The 15,233-nt window shown below is 45.7% G+C and overlaps 2 protein-coding genes and 1 pseudogene across 5 annotated transcripts; all 3 read right to left on the bottom strand.

Moving 5' to 3' along the window:
• Positions 1-2,626: 2,626 nt before the first annotated feature.
• LOC133931093 (pentatricopeptide repeat-containing protein At5g48910-like) lies at positions 2,627-7,994 on the bottom strand (annotated as a pseudogene).
• Positions 7,995-8,748: 754 nt separating this feature from the next.
• On the bottom strand, positions 8,749-12,941 carry LOC133883696 (uncharacterized). 4 transcript variants are annotated; one of them, XM_062323108.1, is made up of 5 exons: positions 12,754-12,941; positions 10,025-10,137; positions 9,639-9,934; positions 9,310-9,447; positions 8,749-9,154 (listed from the first exon to the last, which is right to left on the bottom strand). In XM_062323108.1, exons 1-5 carry the CDS (start codon positions 12,924-12,926, stop codon positions 9,107-9,109), a joined length of 768 nt encoding a protein of 255 aa, XP_062179092.1. In that variant the 5' UTR covers positions 12,927-12,941; the 3' UTR covers positions 8,749-9,106. The 4 variants fall into 4 exon arrangements, with proteins under 4 accessions (XP_062179092.1, XP_062179093.1, XP_062179094.1 ...); XM_062323109.1 differs by having other exon boundaries at positions 9,639-9,916; XM_062323110.1 differs by lacking the exon at positions 12,754-12,941 and adding an exon at positions 12,589-12,732.
• Positions 12,942-13,322: 381 nt separating this feature from the next.
• LOC133883698 (glycine-rich protein 23-like) lies at positions 13,323-13,923 on the bottom strand. The gene has a single exon (XM_062323112.1). It carries the CDS (start codon positions 13,869-13,871, stop codon positions 13,536-13,538), a length of 336 nt encoding a protein of 111 aa, XP_062179096.1. The 5' UTR covers positions 13,872-13,923; the 3' UTR covers positions 13,323-13,535.
• Positions 13,924-15,233: the final 1,310 nt, after the last annotated feature.

The raw sequence follows: 15,233 nt of genomic DNA, 5'->3' as shown, positions 1-15,233 counted from the left end.
ATGAATAAAAAAGGCTAATACAAATCTGGGAACAAAACCAAAACAGAGAAAAAGAAAAGCTATCTAAGAGTATATGAATGAAAACCTTACAAACGCATGGTGAAGACCCATGGCACACTACCACTCACTAACAACCTACAGATGATGGAGCCCAACACAAGTTAATGTTGCCATGCTCATCGAAATAGCGGCACAACAGCTACGACTTCTCACGATAGACCTCAACCTATGCCTCATTATCATTGCACCCACGCACACAGCTACCACCGAAATAGCCTCGAGAAAGAGCGTACTGTGCGCCATCGTTGCCAAGCTTCATCACACCCCAACGACGTAGCAGCTCCGACTCCACACCAACACGATCAACCCAAGCCTGACAGCCGATTGCCATGAAGCATGAAGCATAGCTCCAAGGAAGCAGAAGCCTCGTCATCAACCCAGGCCCAAACCTCATCGCCGCCAATCTCAATGTTAGTCCCAGCCAGCGCAGGGCAGGGAGCTCCAAGGCAATGCCTACACGGAGGATGCGGCGTCAAAGACACCGCCATCGCCCAACCTCGAAAGAGGTTAGGGTTTTCACCCAGAGTATTCTCTCATGGTGGGGGGAGACATGGATCTCGTAGTGATACCTTCATGAAGGATAACGACACCCAAGAGTGTCGTTGTCGCCAGCATCAGTAGATCCAAGCTAGGCTTCACTTAAAGTCCCCTACACCACCCAACATCATATGCCCACGTTGAAAACCAACCAGCCATCGCTAGCACGCGCCACGATAAGGACCAAGCCGCAGGTCGTCGAGCCCCATGGGCACCTCCACCACACTCCTCCGCACCACTAGGTAGATGCAGTCAGCGCAGCACGTGGGGAACTCCACCAGTGAGAGTGCGAACGCGCAGCTCCAGGACCTTTGGGCGCTAGGAGCATATATGCCTCCATGCCTTGCCACGCCACTAGCTACGACACACGTGCATGCGTGTGCCATACCAAAAGCACAACACCAACCCATGCTCGCCTACCCGCACAACACTGATTATGGCCACCGCTGACTAAAAGCAGCCTAACCATGTGGATCCAGCCATCGCCGACCTCATCGAGTCTTCATCACGTGAATCCACTCAACGCCAGGCGGATCCACCAGCCGCCAACCGAATCCAATAGCCACCACCGCCAGTCGGCAATGAGCACCACCACCGTCAGTCACCCCCTCATTGATCCACGCCACCCCATCCTCATGCCACCTTGTCGCATGAGTCTGCGGCCATCTCATCCGAAAACCACCTCCCACCATGGATCCACGACCACCTCCTCTTCTGGCTGCCTCCCATGACCACGAGGCCACCGTAGGCAAGCCAGATCCAACCCCACCCTATCGAAATCGTGCTCAGACCAACCGGATCTAGGCACCAGGGCACCTCCACGAGCGCGGCCAAAGGGGGCGCCTTCACGGCCTTGACAAAGAGATGCACGAGCCACCCCAACCGGCTGAGCACAGAGGACGCTCCTCAGCATGGCACCACAACCATGCTATGTCATCCACCATGCAAACCCCTGTAATGTCCACCATTAGCTACCATCTTGGGTCTAGAGCACGCGCAAGCAAGGCCTCCCCCTCTCCACCGTCGGACCGCCAGCGGTGGTAGCGAGGAGAAGATGCAGCGGGTGGTGCTCCTCTACACAGCGATAGAGTCGCCTCCTGAGTCGCCCGTGAGAGGCTCAGGAGACGCAGATTTCTTTTTTCCAGCTCTCTATTCTGGAACAACAAAGACGATCTTTCTTGACAAGAAAGGCGTCATCTTAACCCCAGCAGTTCCATCACCGTCGCGGCCACTGGCCATTATCATCTTGATAGTCCTACCATCAAATTGGTTGTCCAATGTACATAAACATTAGCAAAGCTCGATCGAACTATCACCAAAACAAAATCAAAACCAAATTAGGGCTATCTAAGTAGCGCCTGATCATGTAATGAGCCAAAGTGATTCGATTTTACCTCAGTTAGCAAGGAAGATAGGAAGCTTCTTTGCTGTTGTAGGCAGCAGCATGCGCCTCCTCTTCTCTTCTGTCTACATTGTTTTGCCCCTCAAGTGCCCAAGGAAGAAGCGAGCCCTAGATGTCCAAACTAACTGGGCTAGCCCATTAAGCTGCTCAGATAGCCCATCCAACCCATTAACTTCGGGTGCTTACCCCAGTTCCAGAGGTCTTATCAATGAATTGGGCAAGTCAAATGTTAGAAAATTGCAATGCTAGAAAATAAGGACAATCGCACAGAAGAAGAACATGGTTCAGACATTCAGTCTCATCTCTTTGAACTCGATAGAACAAGTGGTGAATGGATTGTGTTCGAGGAACACAATTCCAATGGCACGCACGAGCAACATAAGTGACTTCCTTATTCATGGTCTTTCAAAAAAAAAACCTTCCTTATTCCTGATAAAATGTGCAAGAGAAGATGAACAAAATGAATCTACATTGATTTCAATAACATGAAACAATGGGAAGAAAGAGTACCTTTGGCATTTAAAAATTTAAATTCGAGAGGAAATTTGCAAGATGAAGAACTTGCGCTTTTAGTGTATTCTTATGTTATGAGCTCTACACCAAGATTGGCATATTGCAAAATGAAAATCACCAAAAACCATTGCAAGAGCATGCTCCATCACGGAAATGGTGGAACCTGCTCTGGTCTCTAACAATGATTTCTCGGTTCTAAAGCTTGGAAATTAACTTGATTGCAGAGTGGTAGTCCTCACAGACCCTCAGGTTCTTCATGATATGAATCAGCAAGTTTGGTGCAAGACTAATGAGATCAAAAGCAATGGTCATCTTCTCACTGTGTGCTAAAAGTACTTGTTCTTTCTCTTCCTCATCAACATCCACTGTTATATTTGACATGATCGGAGAATAACCCACGGACTTTAGCCTGTGTGCAATTTCATCCATCATTGCGATGATATCTGATGTCCAAGGATGTTATTGGTCATTAACGACAAACATGTGCACCTACCCAGCCAAAGTAATCAAGATGTAACCAGCTGTCTTCTTAACTCCCCATTCTTCCATCAATCTCCTCATTATTGATGCATCTTCCCATTGTCTAGAGTCTATGTATATGTTATACAATTTGGCATAGACAGCGTCCTCATCAGGCTCTAGCTTCAGAAGATGCTCTGCAACATTTCGAGCTAGGTCAATGATGTAGCGAAAATGACCCTATTAGGCCATGATTGTGATTTTGGTGATTAATGACAATATAGTCATTGAGACTAACATGTTTGTCAAGAATATATATTAGTATGTCTCATAGATGTAATACATCAAGAAGCCACTACAGCCGGGATAAAGTTTGATTGAATTGAAAAAGTTCTAAGAAGATTTGCCCCACCGGAAGGTCCGTTTGCAGAGGAGTTTGCACTCACCGGAGCATTGTGTCCAGAGGTTGATAGCATCACCGGATAGTCCGGTGAATAGGATATGAGACCATAGGAGTGTTTTTGAAAAAGGGGGAGAAGGCTGAGGACCTCACCGGATAGTCCAGTACTATGCACTGGGTAGCACCAGAGTATTTCCTGCAGAGAAGAACGCAAGTGTAGAAGACTGAATATCAACCCACCGGATGGTCCGATGTTTTGTTTGTGCTCACCAGATTATAACATCGGAGTATTTCTTGCAAAGACGACTGCAAGTGTTGAAAAATGAAAAATAACCCACCAAAGGTCCGGTGCTCTAAGGATGAATGCACCGGAGCATTTTACACAGAGAGACTACAAAGGTTCGGATGGCTCAAGATAACTCACTGGAAGGTACTGTGATGGATTTGAAGGTACACCGGAGTGTTCGGTGTTTATAGAGGTATTGATTGGAGTTCCAACGACTAGTTTTTGAGGTTGTACTCACCAGATGATCCGGTGTAAGTACTAATGTTCTTACCGGATCATCCAGTGTTAACAGTTTTTCTAAGCCATTGGGAAAACGGCTATTTGGCGGGTTTGAAACTATAAATATCTCTCCACTCAGTCATTTGAAGGTGTGGCTTGCTGTTGGAGTCTAGAGGAAGCTCATACATACTTGAGAAGACATCCAAGCCACCAAAGTGCTTAAAGTGATCATCCAAGGCGATTAAGCACAATATTAAAGAGTACTTAGTGCTTATAGGCCTAGAGTGAGTTGCAGATAGGTGCTGCAGGTTGAAGAAGGGATCAATGAGTGATCTTAGCTTGTACCGAGAGGTACACCCACACCTTAGAGTCTTGGTGACTCGTCGATATCTTGGGTCTTGGTGGCTCAAGCTTGTTGACCGTCTGATTTGGTGTGGAGTGGCGGCAAGACACGTGTACGGGGACGCGAAGACCCTTGCCTTGGTGGCTCAAGCTCCGAAGTGATCACGATGGCAAGTGACCGGAAAAAAGGCTAGTGGTGAGACCTTACCTTGGTGGCTTGGTGGCTCATCCGGCTTGAGGTCCTGTCATAGTGGATTGGTGGCTCAAGAGTCACGATCGGGTGTCGATCGGGAGCATATCCTTAGTGGAGCTATAACTTGGACTAGGGGTGGCATTCATACCATTGATACCACATGATAAAAATCTCGTGTGTCGAGTTTGTCTCTCTACCTTGTTTATGTTACTGCATTTACATTCTTGCAATTTACCTTACTAGAGTAGGTTACAATCCTCTTGAGCGGTAGAGTAGACACACTAGATAAACCTAGAGCATATTTAGATAAAAATTGAGATTTATCTTGTGAAGTTTTTAGAAGTCATTAGTTTCTAAGTGTCCTAATTCACCTCCCCCTCTTAGGACGTCACCGTTCCACACAAATGTTTTTGTGGACTCTACAAGCACTCAAGGTAGAACCCCATATGACAACATTTAGTTGCAATGGCATCATCCAAACAAGATTCATAGCTTCATCCAAAAGCCCACTGCAGCCAAGCAAATCTATCATGCAGCCATAGTGCTCAACCTGAGGACGTATCTTGTGCAATGATCTCATCTCATTGAAGTACATACGACCTTCATTAAGCCGACATGAGTGACTACATGCAGTCAAAACAACAATGTAGGTAACTGAGTTAGGCTGGAAGCCATCACGCATCATCCGGCAAAAATGTTCTAGAGCAGCCTTACCCATCCCATTTGAATGCAAGACCTGCTATCATGGCAATCCAAGTGTGAAGTCTCTCCCACCCATCCGCTAGAACACAATAGTTGCCTCATCCATCCTCCCGCATTTCATATACATGTCTAAGAGTGCAGTCCTAAGGTAAATATCTTCTTCCATCAGCCTCTGCTCAATGCAAGCATGCAATGCCATGCCCTGTGGCAATTCACCTAAACTCGCATAAGCAGTGAGAAGGCTCACCACTGTAAAGTTCTCAGCGCACAAATCGTGTCTCCCCATCTGCATAAAGAATAGCAGTGCGCCTCTGAGGCGGCCACTGTGGATGTAGCCAGTGATCATTGAGTTAAATGTAATAACATCACGGGTGTCCATTTGATCGAACAGAGACCTTGCAACATCAACATGATCGATCTTGCAGTACACGTCAATGATAGCATTCCACGGCTAGGGCTTTTGGCCCCTGCCCACAGCGTCAAAGACCTCATGTGCACGGACAATGTCACCACACTTGGCATACATGTCAATGAGCGTAACAACGAGATTATCACTCTTCAACATATCCGTTTGCCCGACCAGGAAGTGTAATGAGCAGCCAAGGTCCAAATCCTTTAGTTGTGCACATGCCGAGAGCATGGAAATCACGGTAACCACATCCTACGCAATTCCATCAGAAAGCATGCTGTTGAAGTAATCCACAGCCTCAGTAGCTAGACCGGCACACGATACATGAAGAAGCCACCGAAGCCTTATGTGATTTTGATGATTAATAACAACATAGTATGTGATTTAGGACTTTAGAGCATGTATGTGATTTTGATGATTAATGGTAACATAGTCAATATAACCAACATATTTATCAAGTATATGCTTTAGTAGGTCTCATGGATGCAACACATGAAGAATCCACTGAAGCCGAACTCAAGAAAGTTTGAATTGGACGAGTTCAGAGAAAATTGCACTCACTGGATGATTTGTTGCTTAGAAAAGATAACACACCAGATGGTCTGGTACTCAGAGAAGTATACACGCTGGAGTGTTTTAACACAGAAGAAAAAGTTGAAGAACACATCTTATGATCTGGTGTTGAGGTGATGTACACATCGGAGTATTTTCCAGGAGGAGCATTTCCGTAGCAAAGGAGTTGTACACCCGGATGGTCCAGCGATGAAGAGGAGTGTACACCAGAGGTTTCACCGGAGTATTTTCCAAAAGGTTTTCAGCGAAGAGAGGAATTGTATATACCGGATGGTCTGACAATCAAAAGATTTACATGCCGGACAATGAACAGTGAGAAGTGGCTCGGTTGGCTCAAGTCTATGCACCGAATAGTCCAGTGATGATGTTAAAGGTAACACCGAAACATCCGGTATTCACAATGAGTTTGAGTGAGGTTCCAACGGCTAGTTTTTTTTGTTGTTCACGCTGGATGGTTTGGTGTTTATACTGCTATTGACGCTGGATTATCGGGTGTTCACAGTCTTTTTGACCATTGGAGCAACCGCTAATTTACGGGTTTAAGGCTATAAATACCCCCAACTTTGCAATTTTAGTGTGTTAGAGTCTAGGAAAGCTCATAGACACTTCAAAAGACATTCAAGCCATCAAAGTGCTAAAAGTGGTCATCCAAGGCAATTAAGCACAAGATTAGGAGAGTGATTAGTGATATTAGGCCTAGAGAGAAGTGTTGCTAGGTGTTGCTGCCTAAGGGGGTCAATGAGTGATCCTAGCTTATACCGAGAGGTACGTCGGTGCCTTAGAGTTTTGGTGACTCGCCGACATATTGGGTATTGATGGCTTATGCTTGTTGACCTTCCGACTTTGTGTGAAACGGTAATAAAAAGATTATACAGGAATGTAGAGATTTTTGTCTTGGTGACTCAAGCTCTGAAGTGAAGACGATGGTAAGTGACTAGAAAAGAGGCTTGTGGTAAGATCTTACCTTTGTGGCTTGGTGGCTCAACCTACTTGAGACCTAGGTGGCTCAAAGGCCGTGACTGGTGCTGTCCGGAAGCAATAACCTTGGTAGTTGCTCCAATATGAATTATGGATGACGTTTATGTTATCGATACCACGGGATAAAAATCTCTTATACCGAGTTTACTCTCTCTATCTTATTTACATTTTCGTATTTACATACTTACAATCTACATTTGCATCTTTACATTAACAGAATAGTTTATTAGGATTAGCTATAGGTTGTAAATATTTTTGAATTGTAAAATAGACACACTGAATAAACTTAAAGTATATTTAAATAGAAATTGATATAGATTTATCTTATAAATTTTTTAAAACTAATTAATTTTAAGTGTACTAATTTATTCTACTCCTAGAACATCACCTATCCCGAAGATCAGAGGATGTGTGCCGGCGGAGCTCGAGCTTGAAGCTCTTTGGGCTGATTCGAAAAGTTGTACGATGTCATGATCAGGCAGGCTAAGGTGCTGCAACATGTAGGCTTTTTTGGTGGCTCACCTAGATCGGCCGGTCCATCCATATACGATCCGACTCAAGTTCTGCTAGGATCGACCGTTATGCTGCCCTGCCCAAACAGGTTATGTGAACAACGTAGATGATGATCACCACATCCCGAAGTTGGATGGTTGTCGAACCATATTCATCCTTCACCTCTTAAAAAACCATATTCATCGTTTTTTGGGACCTTCTACTAGTCAATCTCCTTAGAAACCGTTAAGTTTTAGTCACCAAATTCAATCACAGCGCACATAAGCAACAAAGTCTTCTCCAACCCTAGAAGCCAATTGAACCCCTCATCACCAACTGCCACTGTCCACTCCACTCCCTCGGCTTGTTCATGCCGCCCTCGGTGCCATCGACGATGGAGTTGGAGCCACCTGTCGCATCAACTATCATCCCGCTTCCATCTTCACCTCCCTTAGGGCATATGCAGTGGTATAAATGACTAATATCTGTAATACGATTTCATGTCACATATAGACAATATAATAGACAAGATATAGTGTGGGTTGACTATAAGTAATTTAAATGATACTTAATTATTAAATGATACATGAAAAATTGATGTCACAAATAACAGATATCATCTACACAATAGAGAAAATAATATCTATAAGGATAATTGTCTGATGTTTTAGATCATCTATTAATTAATAGACGATATTTTTCTTTATCTTATTTTTTTTCGCTATGTTAGATAAAATGTCAAATAGTTTTTTTTCCAGACGGCTAACATCACTTCATTGTACACACCCTTAGTCTTCTTATCTACCACCGTCGTCGCCGGACCTGCCGCTCCCATCGTTGCCTTGTCGAATCCCGGGCGCCACCCTCGTGTAGTCCCTCGGTCAGCGACGTCATAGCTGCAACCGCCAGGCCGTAGCCAACCTGTTCATCCTTTTATGGTTGAGAGCATCGGTTAACCTCTCGCCGCCGATTAACATCACAGGAGAAGAGGAGACCAGCACGAATCGCGACATTTTATTCTACGGTGAGATTGGATGACTGGAATTTTGTCTTCGGCCGCTTGACATCTAGTCATCTAGACATTCCGTCGTTTTTATCCACTACAACCTAGTTAAATTAAGCTACACAACCTAGAACCGGCAATGTAACACATGTAAAATAACTGAAAGGTACTATGGTCTGGTAAACTAACATTCATATGTGACTGGTAATCTGGTACCCAAGCACCACAAGCAGTATGGATAGCACTTCGCAGAATATCATACAAGAGCTGCAGCAGCACAACTTGCCAGGTTCAGACTACACTAGCTGAAAACGAACACCAAAGGAGTTCACAACGGGCTGTAAAACTCAGGATGACCATCAGCAACAGTAAAAAAAAAACTCAGGATGACCACCAGAAACGGTAAACTAGTTCTGCAAACCAGAAAGGAAGATTTGCTTCCACTGCTTTGTCCTCTAAGGCAACACTACGGGGTCCAATTCATATGTACATCAGCATGCAGTAATTCAAATAAGCCAGAGCTTCTTGATATGTAAGATCAGTTTGCAACAGATGTCCCCTCAGGCTTATCATCATCAGGCAGGCCCTGCGATAAATAAACCGATCAGAAAAGTTTTCCAATCAATGTTGTCCAGAATTTTATGAAGAAGGGGCAACCCATGTATCTATTGTTTTCCCCTCTTTGTCCTTGAAAAGAATGTGTATGTAAAAAACAGAATAAATCAATAGAATCCCACATACCAGGTCATTGTGAAGCAAATTGGTTTTTGGGAATGTTGGCAGGACAGAATTCACATCACAAGTTGTTGCTGACTTCTCATTCTGCGGAGCTTGATTGAGATCACTGCTGGTCTCCGACACCTCAGTACCAGGTTGGCCCTGCAGTGAAAAAGAACATCAATGAAGAGAAGTTGTGGGCCATGCTGCACAAAACTGTCCAAAGGGCACAACTAATGTAAGTTTTGCTTCCACCCTTTTGATATGCAGTATGGATGAACCAATTTAATGGAAGGAACAATATACAGTAGTACACATTGTGTACAGGGGGGGAATCAGAGAATTTAAAATACCAGGCCGTCATGCAGGTCATTGATATCTGGGGAAGGTAGCAAGCCCAATTCAGCATCATCATCATGGAGCATATCTTGTGAGTTCAGCTCATGAAGCATATCAATTGTCAGATTCATGTCAAATTCATTTGCCTTGAGTAACTCATCAATGAAGTCTGTGGAGACATCTGGGAACATTGAAAGGACCAATTTGGCCAGAGCAAATGGATCCAGGTCATTTTCCTCATACTGCGATAGATCAGAAGTGCCACCAGAAGGGTCTCCCTTTGATGATGACTCTGCAGAAATGTTAGGACCTGCTGAGCTCTGAGTGTAGTCAACTGAATAGAGCAAATCTGGGAGTTCAAAATCTGCAGAGTCACTATAGACCTCGTTTTCAGTTTTACCTGCTTGTTTCTCAGGGGTCTTGTCTGCAAATGAACTCAGGGATGCAGGTATGAAAGGACTGGCATCTGGATTCAACTGGAACGACCCTTCCATGGTTCTTTGTTCAACAAATCTGTAATGTTCAGAGAGGAAAATTTCAGCACAAATTTATATGTGCAATCACAACAACGAATAATACACTTTACACACAATCACAGGAAACGGCAGTTAAAAAATGACCATTTGTATCAAGAGATAATATTGTAGGCCCATGTGCCAATACTAACTGCTAAAAAGTTAGTAAAAATTAAGCAGAAAGAACAATAGTACAATCGGAACTTCAGAAGTAGTTCGACAAGGTTAGTACAGATTTTGATCCCACGTAAGAATTTCAGTATTGGTGTGGATCAGAAATAGTCATCTTGCACTAGAGTAATCCATAATTTCGGGTAACTTCTGGAAGAGTGAATCTCCAAGTTTAGGAGATTTTTGGAAACAACAACTAAATGTCTAAATTTATAATGTTGCTAATGACAATGTCGAGTACAAAACCCAAATGACAAAACCTGCAATTATGATGAAATTACACCTAGTAAATGGACGCAACTAGTTGCTCTCAATCAGAATACTATTGATATGAAATTCTGCTATGTGTTTCAAAAAATAACAACGAGTCCAGTTGGTGCCTGGCATGCACTTTCGTATTCATTTCATCATATGGGTCAATACAGGCTTCCCATGATAAAAATGTGCATAGATTCTTTCAGGCATAGATAACAATAACTTTTAAAGCAGAAAGAGAAATGAAACCATAATTATTTCATTATTTGTCTAGTCTACAAGCCCCCAATCTGGCACCCTCACATTAATCAGAAACAGTAGCATTTGCGTACTTGCAGATAATAGGCGTAGCTTCCTAACTTGCATCAAGAACAACTACAGCTTATAGGCACATGAAATTGGAGTGAAGCTAGCACTGCTTGGAAATTTTGAGGCCATCATTCCCATTCAGTGAACAATAATACCTTGCACGAGAGCGAAAAGTGATCATCGAGGAAGTTATGTAATTTACAACCAGTGCCTAGAGATATCAAAATAGATTCATAAAAAATAGAAGAAAAGAGGAAGCAAGCTCCTCTGCTGTGATTAACAAATTGTGCTGGAGTTTTAAAGCTAAACCCGAAGGCCACGAACCGTTTACCTAGACCAACTTCCCTAGAAAAAGGAACAATAACTTCAACAAATTTACAATTACTGTCCAAATCACTGGCCAAGATCTAGTAATTTGGATCAAATGGGGCAGTTTAAGAAAAGAACAAGAGCGGTATGTATTTAAGCCAACAAGCCTTAGAGCATCTCTAAGAGATCTCCTAAATGACTCCCTATAGTTAAATATAGGGATTTTGACCCAAAACTCATCTCCAACAGCCTCTCTATCTCGCTCCCTATCCTTACCGAGCCCCCAAAACACCTCTCTCGCTCTCTACTTTTGGGGAACACCCCCTCGTTCCCAAAACACTCTCCCAGCCCCCAAGCCCACCCCCTCTCCAAACACCTCGTCGTCATCCTCCCGTCGCTGTTGTTGAGGAGGTCCTCCACCGCTTGCCGGTGAGGGTACTCCTCCACTTTGGCGCCGTTGACAATGTCTAGTGCCGCCGCGTCTCGGAACCTAACTTCCTCCTTGCCCACCACCTCCGCTAGCCAGCGCAACCCATGCTCCGTAGCCACCGTAACGTCAACGACGAGGGCGAGTACACCTTCCTTCTGGCATTCCAATACTACTGCCTCGAGGGCGTCAACCTCCGCACCGTCCAGTCGCCCCGGATGGTCGTGCGCTTCCAAGATCTCGATATCCCGTTCCCGTATCAAGCTCTTGTGGAATCAATCCACAAAAGGAGCGACTTCCAATGATTCCAGCGCACACGGTTAAACGAACAATCGAGCTCTGGCGAATTCGCACCAGATAGAGCACCAAGAAACGTAGTAGCGCACTAGCAAGAACCGTGGCTTTTGGGTTGGAGGTTCTTGCAAAAGGACGGAAGGCATTGGATGCGAAGAACCAAGTCTCTCTGCGGGTGAAAGAGGAAAGGGGGGAGAGAGAAAGAGGAAAGGAAAAGATGACGGATGGGGTCCATCTGTCGGTGACAAATAGGAGGAAATATAGGAAATGAGGTATTGAGAGTCTGTTGGAGAGGAGGGTGATTTAGAGAGGGAATATTATTAGGAAGGCTCACAATATGAGAATTTAGAGGGTGAGTTTTAGAGAGTCTCTTGAAGATGCTCTTATAATCGAAATAATGCTGAATAACGGAAGTAAGAATACACAAATCAAAATTGCAACGAGCCCAAACATCAAGATACTACAACAGATCCGTAATAATGATATTTTTTACTCCTTTATGTTCACAAATGCACAAAGCATTGTAACCCTTGCTACAGCGAACTCTTGGATACTACAGCTAATCCTCGGGACGCTTCTGATTGATCTTTCCAATCACCCGTTCTGTGTGCAAAATAAACCAGTTCTAACACGATACACAGAGGCAACGCGCAAGCATTTGATTTGACACAGCCCAGAACCCACCAGATGAAACGAACTAGGGTCTAGGAATCTGAACAACACAAGAAGATCCCCGTCACAAAGCACACCAGAACATAGGTAAATTGACCTAGACGGGATCGGGAAACGAGCAGCAGGTCTAGGTCGGATGTATGCAGCCCAGAGCGCGATCGGGTTGAGAATATTGACCTCGGAACGATCGGCGGAGGCGAGGCGGTGGGGCGGTAGGCGGCGTCGGTGCTTGCGTCGCGGTCGGGGCGGTGGTCCGGTGAAGTTGGCAGGAAGAGGGAAGGGGAAAGGTAGGGAAAGGTGACGGGCAAGGGAAACGGAAGTGGCGTGACAGGGGAGATGGAGAATCTCATTCCAACTTACGCATAGGCCCATGGGCCTAACACGTTGACAGCACCAGCCCGTTAACTTCAACAGTAGTAAACGTAAGAAAAAAAAAGAAAATACAACTCCGTATATTTTTGCGCACATACAGCATATCCTAGTGCACATTATCTCACATATCTTATAATATTTTACCTATCTTTCAACAAGAATATCAACGTAAATAAGCGTCATGCATCTACATGTATTACAGGAATTTTCGTGTTCTAAAAAGGGTTTGGACTACGATTGAGTTAGGTCCATTCTAGTAGGCTAACCCACTAAAAATTTAGCAAAATTCTCTCAAAAAAATAAAAGAGAGCGAAAAAGAACAGAACACGGTGAATACATGCACGCTGCTCTCTACGTCAACATGGCCAGCACACGATTAACTAACACATTGCAGCATTAGATTACCACAAGCATTCACATTCCACGATCCATACATATATAGTTCCAAGCGGGCGAAGTAGTAGGCTAGGCTGCTTTGGACGAAGCTCTTTACATTATTTAGCAGCCAGGGACACGGTAGTCCAGCTGATTAGCTAGTAACAAGCAGCCTAGCTAGCAGAAGCGAGCAGACTCCAAGCCTCTACTAGCTACTTGTTGCCTCCATGGAGCCCCTGGAAGTAGCCCTGCGGGTTGGACTCGAAGCCGGAGCGGGAGATGTACCCGCCATCGCCTCCCGGTGCCTTCATCATCCCGTCGCCTCCGCCGCCTCCAGAGCCTGACTTCCCTGCACCGCCGCCACCGCCGCCTCCATGCCCGGCGTAGCCACCTCCGCCTGACTTCCCCGAGCCCGCTCCCGCGGAACCACCTCCCTTGCCACCACCACCTCCGCCGCCACCGCTCCTGCCACCCCCTCCACAACCCTTCCCACCGCCGCCGCCGCCGCCGCCCTTGCCACCACCGCCGCCGCCTCCTTTGCCTCCCATGCCGATGTCACTTCTAGCCTGATCAGTCTAGTAAATAAACTACCCTTGTGTACTGTCAGCAGGCAAGCATGGAGGGGTGGCCTTTTATAGAGGAGGATGGCGTTCACTGGGAAGCGGGCATGCAGGAACGGTCAAGTCGCGTGCATGGCGACGTCTCGCGCGACACGTTAGACCTCTGCATTATTGATGCCCCTGCATGGACAGTCAGTCTCGTAGATAAGAAGAGAGTAACTGTGGCTGCATGGTTATCTTTTTCGAAGAGTTCCATCGCAGTCCGTGACCGTGAGTGCATGCGTACATGAATCCGTGCAATTTTAACTCGGCCTGACTGTAAAAGACTCATGTGAGCGTGCAGCAGCGGTGGATATCCTTGCCTCCTTGAATGTGCTCTGACCGTTGGCTCTCGTGCACGTATATATCCGGTGAAAGCGGTGTGTAAAGTTTAATTGTGCATTTCTCTTTTTTTAGAGGAACTGTGCATTTCTGTGACTGGTCGATCGCAGGAGTATTGGACCGTGTGCACCGACGATTTCATGCCCAAACAGTCGAGAAGAGGAGTCCAGTACGAGCCCAGCAAGTTACAGGACGAGAAAAAAACATACTCCTTTCCCACTAGCCCGGCCCATTTTCCCTCAGAGCTCTCCAATCCATATACTGTCAGCTAGGCCTACTTTCATAGCGGACGGGTCCTAGGGTCCATCTAGACGGACATAAATCACTTGTCATCCACCTCATCCCTGGTTCAACCTCAGCCGTAGAAGCTCCTCCACAACTGCCCTGTCTCCACCAGTGGCTGGTGGTGTCCCCACCATGCCGACCATCCTCACCTCAACTCCGCCCTATTCTCTAACTATTGCAACTGCTCGGCCTTGCAACCGATCTTGCCTACTGCCCTCCTACTTCCTACGGCTCCAAAAGGCACCACTACGCCGCCGTCCATCGTCTATCTGACTGTCAACCCCAACCATCTCTCTAACTCAATAGATGGATTCCCGACCTCCAACAGTCCCAAACCTAATCTGAGCTCCGCCACGTCACTACCCATTGTCGATCTGATTGCTAACATGAACCATCTCTCTAAGCCTGGTAGATCGAATCCCGATCCCCGATAATCCCAAACTTAATCTTAGCAGCGACAATGAAGAGGTACGGCGTGAGGAGAAAGATAATATTGAAAGTGGGGCTCTGTTGTCAGTGAGGGAAGAAGGAGGGTGGACGGCGAGTGGCTTCGCATGGTGGTGGGCGGATGATTGGCACGGAGAGACCCGATTCCGTCGGTGCACCCAATCTCCCAGCCTCAATTAGTCACGAGTCACGACAGTGGAACCTCTTGCTGTGGCTCCAACACAATAGCTGTTTCTC

The sequence above is a fragment of the Phragmites australis genome, chromosome 10 (genome assembly GCF_958298935.1).
Source record: "Phragmites australis chromosome 10, lpPhrAust1.1, whole genome shotgun sequence".
NCBI lineage: Eukaryota > Viridiplantae > Streptophyta > Magnoliopsida > Poales > Poaceae > Phragmites > Phragmites australis.
The sequence above is the reverse complement of the archived record's forward strand: the minus strand, read 5'-3'. Positions and strand labels throughout refer to the sequence as shown.

Excerpts from the sequence above, each read along its gene's own strand:
- LOC133883696 (XM_062323108.1), bottom strand. The coding sequence starts at position 12,926 with ATGAGATTCTCCATCTCCCCTGTCACGCCACTTCCGTTTCCCTTGCCC. Across the intron at positions 10,138-12,753 it reads CCTCCGCCGATCGTTCCGAG|ATTTGTTGAACAAAGAACCA; the intron begins GTCAATATTCTC and ends TGAACATTACAG. Across the intron at positions 9,448-9,638 it reads ATGACCTGCATGACGGCCTG|GGCCAACCTGGTACTGAGGT; the intron begins GTATTTTAAATT and ends TTTTCACTGCAG.
- LOC133883698 (XM_062323112.1), bottom strand. The coding sequence starts at position 13,871 with ATGGGAGGCAAAGGAGGCGGCGGCGGTGGTGGCAAGGGCGGCGGCGGC.